The sequence below is a fragment of the Typha angustifolia genome, chromosome 15 (genome assembly GCF_048772165.1).
Source record: "Typha angustifolia cultivar Huaian chromosome 15, ASM4877216v1, whole genome shotgun sequence".
Lineage (NCBI taxonomy): Eukaryota > Viridiplantae > Streptophyta > Magnoliopsida > Poales > Typhaceae > Typha > Typha angustifolia.
The window spans coordinates 17355041-17367896 of record NC_133253.1 but is presented as its reverse complement, the minus strand read 5'-3'; the positions used below and the strand labels follow the sequence as shown (position 1 = coordinate 17367896).

General features: G+C 35.7%; 1 protein-coding gene across 2 annotated transcripts; it reads right to left on the bottom strand.

The window, feature by feature from the left end:
• Nucleotides 1-1390: 1390 nt before the first annotated feature.
• Nucleotides 1391-5844, bottom strand: LOC140778112 (glycerol kinase). 2 transcript variants are annotated; one of them, XM_073122673.1, is made up of 4 exons: nucleotides 5396-5835; nucleotides 5060-5281; nucleotides 3895-4888; nucleotides 1391-1785 (listed from the first exon to the last, which is right to left on the bottom strand). In XM_073122673.1, exons 1-4 carry the CDS (start codon nucleotides 5530-5532, stop codon nucleotides 1543-1545), a joined length of 1596 nt encoding a protein of 531 aa, XP_072978774.1. In that variant the 5' UTR covers nucleotides 5533-5835; the 3' UTR covers nucleotides 1391-1542. The 2 variants fall into 2 exon arrangements, with proteins under 2 accessions (XP_072978774.1, XP_072978775.1); XM_073122674.1 differs by lacking the exon at nucleotides 1391-1785 and adding an exon at nucleotides 1792-1966 and having other exon boundaries at nucleotides 5396-5844.
• Between the last annotated feature and the right edge of the window lie 7012 nt (nucleotides 5845-12856).

Here is a 12856-nt window from a genome sequence, read left to right as displayed (position 1 = left end):
GTGTTGCTTATAGATGTAATTAATCAGGACCGTTCATTCATCGTAGATTGCCACCTCGTGGACCAAGTTGTGGGCCCAATAAAATTGCGTGTCGGAATGAGCTGGAGATGTTAGGGTGGGCCCAATTGCTGAATGTGGAGTATAAAATAAGATATATATTATAATGAAAACTATTTGAGGTCGTGGAGTCTCCCGCTGGATAATACATTAGGATGATTATACTTAAATTATTGTCCATTTTAATACGGCTCTTTTAATTAATTATTTTGGTGACGCTACTCCCTCAACTATGAAAACTTTCTAAATGCTCATTTATTTCGATAAAAAAAAAAGTATTATGCGATCAATATCAAGTGCTTTGATTTGTAAATATATATTTAACGTTTTTTGTCCGCATCGTCATCAGATAGTTATGAAAAACAAAATGTTAAAAATAATTAATTAACCAAATACACTCGACAGCCTGGCATAGTGGTCTCCTTTGGAGTGAGGCAAGAAAATACGAGGGAAAAATAAATAGAGAGAGAGAGAGAGAGAGAATAATTAAGGGAAATATCCAAATCTGGTGTTCAAACAAATGGAGATTTTAGTCTATGGTGAGAGGAGAAGGAGGACAGTCAAAAAAATAAAAGAGAGAGAGTGAGAGAGAGGACAAATGTCCACCCACCTTTAGAGGACAGTGACCCAATAATACCAACAAGAACTTCCATCAAGTTGAGCTGTCCCACTCACTAAGTCTTTTGTTTGTTTTAAGCAGCAGTTGCAGTTTGGTCTTACTCTCCTTAATTATATAACAAGCAGCAGTCTTTTGAGAAAAGATTGGGGATTAGATTTCCACCCACACACACACCCCAACAAGCAGTCAATCTTAAAGCTACTTAATATCCATCTTCTTCATATATATGTCCATATGAGTTCACATTTTGGATGTTTTATGCATCCATTTCAGGGATGTTAGGATTAATGGAGCTGATAATATCTTACCTCATTAGTAATCAGCTCGTGGGAAACATTCCTATCTCTCTGCTCTTGAAGTCCTAAATCTAGATTTGAATGCAATAACTGGTGAGTTTACTGCTGAAGCCTGAAGGTATGTGTTGTTCCTGAGCAAGAATATAAGCTATGTTACGGTTCTTCAGATGCACACCAACCAGACCTCTAAGAACAGTTTGGAGCATTCAATACTAGTAGCTATGAGGGCAACATTAAACCTGCATGGCCAACCAGCATTGGCAGCGTCGACATTTGCCGTCGTCGTGCGTGACAATGTGCATGTATACAAATTATAAGGATTTCAACAAAGGCGTGTGAGATTGATTGAAAGGTCAAAATTTAGCTAAAATTTCATACAAAGGGAGGTGAAGATATAATTCCATTAAGCAACACAATGTTAAAGCCATAAAATGTTCCCTTTTCATTGATATAAATCACCAAGAACAAATTTTGTCCAACTATGAAAAAGAAACACAGCACTTTATTGTTAAATTAGAATCATGGATGTATACCATCCACAATGGAAACTTAATGGGCATCCAATGATATTTAGAGGGATAGGTCAGCCAAATCAAATGTTCTAGACACAGCCTTATACCAACACTCTGACCTCTTTTGCCTATGGGCTTCATCCAATTTAGGGTGGAAGATGGTGGTCTTCTCTTTGTCTCCAGCTGCAAATATCTGCTCCTCAGTCCAAACTCCAATTGCTAATCCAGCGGCGTATGCTGCTCCAAGGGCAGTTGTCTCAATATCAGCTGGTCTAACAACTGAACTGCCCAACAGATCAGCCTGCAAGGAAACATGGGAATGAGACACTGAAGAACAATAGATTTTTCCAAGACTAATCTATTGGAGAATAGTAAATGTCGCCAATGTTCAAAACTCCCGGAGTCCCAATCATGCATTGTGAATTTGAAAAAGAGCACAGTCTGGACTTTCGATCAAATGCACAAAATTGTTTTAGTAGGCCCTGGAGCAATCCATTACCATGTTTCAGCAACAAAAAAGATCTAAGCTTAATATATTACAAATGGCAAAATCAATTATATTAGACAAAACGAAGAACACCAATATGAAACCATTTGAAATGATGATGTCTGAATAACTAAAGGAGAAGCATTAATATAGAAAGGACAAGGTAAGATCCATTATTCCATTAGTACAAGGAGTCTTCAATCTTAAATCATATGGGACTAAACTATGTTTAGAAAGGGGTGAACTTGAGTTCTGACAGTAAGAGGGACCAGGGCAGGTAAGATACTAATGCGCATTTTCACATACATGATAGGAATAGTGCAAACTAATTTGAAGTCTACCTTTTGTAGACTTCATATCGCAAACTTCGGTACAAGTGATAACAACAATTTTTCATATTATATTATGTAAGATTAGGGAGCCATCATATTTTAAGGTTCAAGATGACAATCATCAAGAACCATGGTTCAAAGTTCCATTTGGTTTTGACCATAGAGAAAATGAAACTTTTCAGCTGAGAGCAGTCCAAAACCAAAGTAGACACAGCAATTTTGCTGGTTTTGATATTAAACAGTGGCCCATTGTTGACCAAAAATGACACGTTTCATGGGAATTTAAAACCATGCCAAGGACTTCAAATAGAAGAACCAAGAAATAACAAAGGAGTGGCATTTTCCATGACAGAAACCAATATTTTAATGCCCCTGGTCAGAAGCATCATTGATTATCAGCATAGCAGCTAAAGAAAATAAAATCTGCAAAAAGTCAAGGTTCCCTTTCTCCAACAATAGCCATGGATGAAAGGACCAATTATAAAATGGAATCTAGTGATTTTACTTTTGGAGTAACTTTCATCAGAAAAGAAAGATTAAAGATCAAAAGGAAGGTAAATTACAGATTTTTAAACATCTAAGATGTAGCAACTAGATCACACTTCCTTGGGATCTTTTATGGTTGCATCCAATTTTCAGAAAAGGAGGCCTGAAATTGTTTTACTACTTCCATATAGTCTTCATTCATCAAATTCTCTTATTACGTAACTAGGCGGCTAGCTAGTCTTCCTTCCAAAGATTCAGATGAGTAGAAGTATACGACGTGAAACTCCAGATGCAAAAGAATATTAAGCACAATAAGAGTGAAAGGTGGTGAAGGAGCTAATTACTCCCAAGCTGAGGTAAGCTGTGCCTAAGTTGGTGGCTTGGGTTTCTTGAAACCCTAAATGTGATTTCTATTCAACAACATTTGGAACTTCACTATTTTGATAATTCAAGAGAGAAAGAAAGAGGACAGTAGAAGCCCCTTTGGAGTCCTACTCTAGATAAAGGAGTAAAGATCAGCTGTAAATGAGAAATTGGAATGATTGAGCCAACAAGGACTCCACAAAAATGTTTTCATTAAATCATTACAAGCACAAAAATCTTATTACCATTTAGCATCATTCAGATTAACTGCCCAGTATGTTGTTTTTTCAGTAAAACAAACGCTTGCATTCTCGTTCAGCAAGAGCGCAATTGAGTTTAGCAAACAAATGAATGAAAAATGGGTGTTCATGATTAGTGGATAACATGAGTTGAACTTTTACCACATATTTTACAAGAAGCATATCATCAAGAAATGGAAGAAAATGGATGCAGAAAACCTCGTCCTACATATGGAAGTTCAGACTGTTTAACTTTAAACATCAATGCATAGGAAAACCAATGAGCTCCAAAAGTTACTAAAGGTATGTACTAAAAGGAAGAACTGCCATGCCAAAACCAATAGAGGACTACAAAGAGAAGGCATAAAAAGCAGCAACCATGTAACTTTCATTATCAAACTACGTACAAGTTCCAGAAAACAGATAAATGCAGAGGCAACTATGCAGGCAAACAAACAAATTGCAATTACAAACGGGAAAGAAACAGTGATATATGTATATACCTGTATCTGCATGAGAAGATTATTGACAGTGGCACCTCCATCCACCCTTAGCAGGAACTCCCCTTCCTTGCTCCTAATTTCCCTTCCTTCCCCTGCATCCTTGTGCATAGAATTGAGGACATCATTCACCTGGAAGCACATGCTTTCCAGCACTGCACGTGCGATGTGCCCCTTATTAGTAAACCTCGTAATCCCTATACACACACCCCTAGCATCATCGCGCCACCATGGTGCAAACAACCCATTGAAGGCCGGCACAAAGTAGACACCACCAGAATTCTCCACTGACTTGGCCATCTCTTCAATCTCTGCCGCACTCCGGATGATCCCAAGACCATCCCTTAGCCACTGGACCGCTGCACCGGCGATCGCAATGGACCCTTCGAGCGCATAATTGGTGGACGCATTCCGGCCCAGCTTATAAGCAATAGTACTAAGCAGACCATGAGACGATTGGATAACCTCATCGCCGGTGTTGAGGAGGATGAAGGCCCCAGTCCCATAAGTACTCTTTGCTTCACCTTTCCGACACAATTGGCCTAACATTGCAGCATGCTGATCACCAAGACACCCACAGATGGGAACACCAGAAAGGGGCCATCCATTGGCAATCGAACCAATGTTCTCCGAATTGCTTATGATCTTGGGCAAGATCTCACTTGGAATTCCCAAAGTATCCAAAGTCGGTTGATCCCAATCCAAGGTCTTAAGATTCATCAACATAGTTCGGGACGCGTTGGAGCAATCAGTGACATGCAACCCACGGACCAAATTCTCCTCGCGGTTCGTCCCACCGCAGCCTCCGGTGAGGTTCCATATCATCCATGTCTCAATCGTGCCAAACAACGCATCGCCAGATTGGATCGCCTCCTTGACATCATCCACGTTCTCCATCAACCACAATAACTTGAGGGCGCTGAAGTAAGTGCTAATGGGCAATCCACAAGTCTCCACGAAGTGGGTCCTTCCACCCGAGAGCTCTTTCTCCAACCTCCTATAGGAAATCAAACAAATCCACAACATGGGTATTGTTCATCTACACGCAAACAATCCAAATAATCCATCTTTTAAAAGAATGCAACCAAGTCAAGATATGGTTTTTACTGATCTTAGCATAAAGATCACAAACTTTGGAAGAAAACTAGTAAAGAAGATAAAGAAACACCTGCATATAGCGCTAGTACGAACATCCATCCAAACGATGGCGTTGTGGAGTGGGAGACCGGTGGATTTGCTCCACACGACAGTGGTCTCCCTTTGATTCGTGAGCCCGATAGCCTTCAATCCCCCATCGACGTTGTACCCGTCCGCCGTTGCCTTGTCCAGTGCCTTCGCCATACAAACCCGGACGCTCTCCATGATCTCCACGGGATCGTGCTCGACCCATCTGAAACACCCATCAACATCACAATTCCATCAAAATCTCAAGACCCAGAAGAGGAATCGAACAGATACGGCGTAAAAATCACAACTTTAGGCAAAAGAGCTTCGATTTGCGTACCCTGCTTCGGGGTAGAACTGGGTGAACTCCACTTGGTGGGATGCAATAGGCTTGGCCTCTCGATCGTAGATTATAAACCTCGTACTGGTCGTTCCTTGGTCGATCGACCCAATAAAGATTTCCTCCTCTCCTGACATTCTTTGTCTCTGTTATCTCTCTGTTTCGATGGATTTGGATCAGACAACGAGATTGGAATAAGAAGGAGGGATGGAGATATCTAAGAAGGCATAGGGAATTGAGACTTTATAACCAACTGGATTGAAGAGAGCGAGATAGAGAGAAGAAACGGTGGAGTCAATGGTTATCCAGTTTCATAGGATCTTTGGTGAGGGTTGGATTGAATTTGCTGGCAGTCAACATAAGAAACTTATATTTATCGGTTATGGGATTAAGAATAGAATATTGTTATCGATGTCACGAGTTCTTGGAACTTGGAGAAGCCCGCCCAATCTTGGAAATGCCCGCCAATTATTTCGTTGCTTTCTAAAGCTTCAAATTAATTCCTTCTTCCCAACTGCAAACTGTAACCACTACGAACAGTAACTGCGGCCAATAATGATATAATTTACAAGCCAAAAGTTGTCATTGTAATCAATTCTTATCCAACTGTGGATTTGTTGATTGAATAAAGAGCAAAAGTGGGACAGATGGCAAAAAGTGAAATAATGCCTATTGCATGAATTGTCGGCTAAATATAGAAGTTTTAGAAGAAAAAAGAATATATATAATATTTCTTAGGCAATACTTTTATGTTAATCAAAACTAATTCTTCTCGATATATATATATATGGTTAAACAACTATGTTAACTCTTCTAAAATTTTATATCATAATAAACTCAAACATATAGATATAGCAACAGAGAAATTATGAAAGAAGAATATGAACACATGACCTCTGTTAGGACTTAGTAGTCTACTTATTTATGAGATTTTAACTATGGTCAAAATATTAGCGATAATTTACCAGATTTACAGGTAGGATGGCAAATTTATTTTTCTCAAAAGTTAATGAGGTTTGGTTTAACTACTAACAAAAGTGATTAGAGCGATCGGTCATGCAAAGATCATGTATTAAAATATCACCCATTCATAGAGAGAGAGCAACTTTGAAATTTAAGAAACAAATTCTCCAACATATGTGCTAAAATAATGGAGTAAACTCTTGTCCTAGCATTAAGAAAGGGATTGGCATGTGATTCACCTAATGCTTGATGAAATGCTTATCTAGTATTAATTATAAATTTTCTTTCTCTTAGCCAAACTTGACAGTTGAGGTTAGATGGTTTACTAGTACTTCATTATTCATACTGTCATTTTATATCTAGTGGTGGAAATTTTGGATGACCAACTTCTATCTATATAGAGTTTTAAATTAAAGGTTTAAAAATATTTTATCATTATATACTCATGTACAAAATTATTTTATCTACTTATACTTTAAAAAAAATATTAAATCGATCATTGTATTCATAACTAAAGTAAAACTATTTATTTTTCTATCAAATTTAACTAAGCATCATAGCTGTTTTGATCATTTATCGATATCATCTCAAAATTCTACTTAACATATCTAATAAATATGATGGAGATAATTTAATTATTTTAATATCATTCAATTAAGTTTAACGAAAAAATTGACTATCCCATTTAATCATAAGTATATGAATTAAGTTTTTAAAAAAATTAAAATATAATAATTTTAGGCATAAATAAAAGATGACAAAACATATTTAACCTAATGTGACTAAAATTTAGAATAAAAAAATATCATAATATCATACAATATAAGCTTCTTTAATTATTTGAATGCAAAGTTCTTTGGCGACCCATTCTCCAGTCTTAAAGAGGCTCGACATATTCCACTCATGGGTCTTTTTCATGATCCATGGAGAGATATCATTGACCAAAATTTTCCATAGGTATGAACTCATTGATGAATTCAGATGGAAATTTTCACACCAAGTGGTTGCCTTTTTTATTTTTATTTTTATTTCTTGTCACCAAGTGGTTGCCTTTACGCATAAATAGGAGTCAGTGTAATCTTGGAAGTTGCAATGAATGAGACAGTGTGGATATATGACATTGTAGTGAGCACCACCCATTGCTCTGTTACCAATCTGGTGTATTTAGAATATTTAGATGGGTCCATGACCCAAGACTTGTGAGCCATTAGTGAGTATGACAACCATTGGAATAGGAACAGTGCTATGATTTAATTATGTCTCTTTGTACTATTGACTAAGAATAAGACTTGTTTGGAAGCGCTATGGGAGAAATGGAAACTTGGTGATAATTTTATATGGAAATATTTAGGATTGATATATGGTGAATTTTTCACTAGCGTCTTATATGTTTATAAGTTATTTCTTGAAAATATTAACTCAGTAAGCAACATGTACATCAAGACAACTAATTTGTTACAATTCGGGTTGAGCTGAGTCGATCTAGAAGATGGGCCATAGGCCACGTTGGTACACTTAAAGGGTATTGGATTGGGCTCAATACAGTTATCTTTTTTATTTACTTATTTATTTATTATATTTGCTTTAATTTAGTCCCACATTAAGTAATGGGTTAAATCCACTTGTATCTCTTTGCTATAAATAGGAGAGCTGGTCTTCATTTATAGGCATCATGAATGAATTATTACGAAACTTCTGGCTTAAGCTCACTTCTCCCTTTTTTATCGGTCTAAGACTTGACTCATCATGATTATGTTCCTTTCCCCCATATTCGACTAGTCATTCCATCTCGACTCTGAGAGCTAACTCCTTCCTCCCTTATCTTCTCTACCTTGCACAGCACCCTGATCTAGTATACACCATCTCATTTCACCTCATCCACATCCTACGGTCTTCCTCATGCCCATGGGCCTTCCACCATTCGTCGACAACCTCCACCATGTTGATCCTTAGTTTTCAACTTTCACGCCCGTCTCGTAACCATCTGACATTCGGTCAGTATTCACATAATAACTCTTGATTTACTCATCCAATCGACCTAATTCGAATTGCATTAGATTTCTGACTCCTAGGAGAAACAACCTATCAGAATATTAGGATATTTTGGACGATTAGATCGAAAAGAATTTATCTCGAAATATTCATCTCTTGATTTGTTTTGATCCAACGCAGTATTTAGTAAAACTTTGATATATGGGAATCCACATATCACCCTAGAACCCATGACGCTCGTTTCAGAAAGTTAACTCAGAGATCTAACTTCCATCTAAATCTAATAAGTATCTATATTGAGATCTAAATTAGGTCTCAATTGTCATCTATTTCAAATTATTTCCTAGATTTTCTTAACTATCATCCCATATCTTCTTTATCCCTTTTCATTAGATTCCATCTACCATCCATAGTCATTCTATCTTCACCATTCATCCTTAATCCTCTATAATCACCCTCCATCTAACCATTTATCCATCATATCCCAACATATAACGGTTGGATTCGATACCTTGTACGGACGCTCCGAACCGTGAACATAACATAACCTAAAATTCTTCATTTATCATGATTTATAACTATGCGATATAAGACAACCAGTCCCCGATAATTCTCAGACTGTTCTATTCAGAGGATAAGCTCGATAATCCACTTGTTATTATTGACTGAATAATAGAGTTTTCAATTACATCATAATAGGTGAGAATTCTTTTTTAAAAAAAGGAGGGCCTTAAGTTGGCATGGCCCTTGGGTCAATATAATGGGCTATATTGGCTCGCGTTTTGCTTACAATTCTAAGATTCTTGGGCCAAATTGGGTTGCAATTATAATCGTGAGAAGTGGACGATCTTTCATGGCTATTATTATTTTTTTTTTTGAAAAAAAGGGGAAAAAAAGAGAGAGTTGAGCTCTAGTCTAGCTTTATTAATTAGAAAATACTTCATATTTGTCATCACCGACAACCTCAAATTATTGAAGATCTATTGGTATCTAATATGATATGAATAAAAATATGATAACTTATTTTTGTATATAATATAGGTCATTATATAGCATAGACATTTCATATTTTTGTCTTAAAAATAATTAGAGACCCTATAAAATAAATCATAATAAACTCAAATTATTCGCATACAGTACTGGTCTAATAAAATACTCGCTAAATATTAAACACAATATCTATCAGAAAATCAAATATATGATCTTTATCATAAGCTAATCTGTGACTTAATTCTTTTGTTTTATGGTTAATCTTGATTAGCTATTAAATCTTAAGGTTATTCTTGCGTTACTGCACTCAAATTTTCACATCTCCAAGCCCTCCTTAAGTGGGACTATATATTATTTTTAATCTGTTCTAATTCTCTTATGATTGCATTGTTTGGTCTTGTCTTATGATTGGCTCACAATAACAACTTAGTTGAGTTACAAGTACTCTGCACCGACACAGACAGCTATGAGCTAAAATAAATAAATTTAAATTTAAATTTATTTTTAAAAGAAAGAAGCCCAGATCTAGATCTCCCCCATTGGCACCATATTTTGCATTGCAACCACCAAGGGACCATAGGCTATATCATATCAACACTATATAACAACACACCAACTAACTATATTATTATTGCCATTTTATAAGGAAAATACTATACTATTCCTCCAACCACAGGGTCCACATTTATCAACTCATATAAGTTTCAGAGTTTTTTCTTCTATCTATATATCACCCACCCCCTCCTTTTTGAAGTCTTCTTGTCAAACAACCACCACCACCTCTCTAGTTTATTAGTAAGGAACATATTTAATGTGTATTATCTTAATTACCATAAGAAAAACCCTTTAGATGGTTTTAAAAAAAATATATATAGTTTTTGCACAGACCTTTTATAAATTAATAATAAAATTTAGTTAGTATTTTGTGTGGAAAGTCTTTTGAGGAATACACTTATTAAATGTAAATTAGATATATTTATAATTTTACTCACATTTTACTGTCTTAGTTGCAAAATATAATGATAATTTGAATAAAGTTATACAAGTAAATATGTTAATTGTATTAAAAGTTTTGTATAGAAAACACACATATGGTATCGTTAAGTGTTTTGGTTGTAAAATATATATAAGTGAATATATCTCTTATGCACGAACTGAATAACATCTTAAAAGATATCTGCACAAAAACTAAGTATTTTAAGCAATATATATATATATATATATATATATGTAAATATATGTATTTGTGCGATAAGGTTAAAATACATATGGGGATATTAAAAGAAGTATCTATGTTAAATGTTGGAATGGGAGAGTGAGCATGTGAAGGGGATCTTATAATTAATGAGTAATGCTTGTCTCTGTACATTAACCTAGCTAATGGGAGAGAAAATAAAATAAAAGAATATTTCTCTATGATAAGGAAAGAATGGCCTTTTAGTCCCACATGGGCAATTAATGAATTAGAACATGATTACAAAATTCTTTAATAAAAAATCCCAATAATATTAACATAATGGCATTTGATGGCCCATGTTCATGCAAGAATTCAGGCACATTCCATGGGATCTTCTCTTTCCCATGTACCCATCCCACCAACCATGATAGCTGCTGCTGATGGAAGAGCTGTAACTCTGTAAGGTTTGTGGCTGTAGGTAACCATGCATGCATGCATGCATGCCTTATTCTATACTTTGGAGTAGGATGAGCATCTCCATCATACATACATGCTAACAACCCAACCACAAGAAAGGTCTACTTCAACTAACAAGCCAGCCTGTGATTTGAACCCTATAACTTCCAAAAAGTTCTTAGCAACTTAATGTAATGCATATATATTATATTATAGAAAAGGAATTATTAAAAAAAGGAACCAAGCTTTGGTCTAATAATTGATGAAAAGTAGTAGTAGTAGTAGTAGTAGTAGTAGTAGTAGTAGTAGTAGTACATGCAAGCCAGATACCAAGCAACTTCTCAAGGATAAAAGTATTCTCTTTATTGACAATTATAATCCTAATCTTAAATTGGCATAATTTTCTCTTCCAATTATATACCTAGATCTACCCTTCTAATCCACTAAAATAATTAGAAAAATAATAATAATAGATGATTGGCAAGTTGTAAGAGTGAAAAGTATTAATTAATTACAAGTTGGTCTCTCGGTGAATCTGAATCTAACTTCGAAGAGAGATCCTCCAAGTCGTTGGGTCTTTAATTATATCAATCTTGAAACAATAGAATAAGAATCAAACTAGTAAATATATTGAATTTGCCAATGTGTAACACTAATCCATACCACGTGAGATCTCGATCCATAAGCTGGAGAATATGAGATTAATTATGAGAAGTTAAATTAAAAAAAGAGAGAAAGAAACTTGTGACGCTTTCATACTTCCGTGTATATCTTCACATTAATTGTCCCTCTCACTCATGAAAGCAAAGGGAGAACTTTAACACCAAAATATGATTGTTTAGCTCTAATAGTTTGAAACTTGCAAGGGCCAAGGTGAGATACCCAACTAAACTTCTTACTGAAGGATAGGGATATATAAAAAGAGTAATAAGTTCTCCCACGCATCTGCTCACTTTTTAACAGTAGTTATCTCCGTTATAATGTTATAATATTTGTGTAAATAGAGCATATATCAAGGTTGGCCCTATTGGACGAGCTCTGCTAGGGTTTGGAGAAAAAAAAAATTTTACTCCGACATTCTCTCCACCGGCCGCCATTGTAGGTGGTTCCCCCCCTTCTCCTTTGCCTGCCACTCCTATCTCTTCCCTCTAAGGTCACTGAGGCCTATGTCTTCGCTACCACTGCGTACTCTCATTCTCCCTTACAGAGGCCTCTCTACAACATCCTCCATCCAATGACGAGAGCTATTATTCTTTGATTTAGTTAATTAAATCGGTGTTATTGAGATTTGAATTTATGTATATTAAATATGAGCTCTTTACTTTAGCCGAAATGTTACTATGCTATGACTGCTAATTGAATTCATCAACACTTTAATCCTAGTATAAAAACACTAATAATTTAGCATTTTTTTTTTGTTGCCCTATGAAGTGGCCCCGAGCTGTCTACTCTTGTAAAAGATCATAGAAGTAATTATACAATAAAATGCTAGTGGGATTTTATTTTATTTATTTATTTAATGTGGATGTCCACTCTATCTTGTTACTCATTAATAACTCTATTTTGGTTATTCTTTGTCAAAGTTGGGGGCAGTTGAGAGTGGGTGGAACAATCGATCATACTTGTGGATTAATCCACATCCGTTGGTTCCTTTTATGACCCAATAATCCTCTTATTAACCATGATATAGACTCATCAAGCAACACAAGCCGTTTATAATTTGTATTCACAACAAGTATATGACGTTAAAGCCAAATAAAATCTAATTATTTTATGATAATGATGACCATGGCCCATGAGTGACACTAATTAATTTGTTAATAGTGTTAGTAGAAGAAGGATGCTAATTAGCGAATGCAATCGACTCTTTATTCATTCAATCA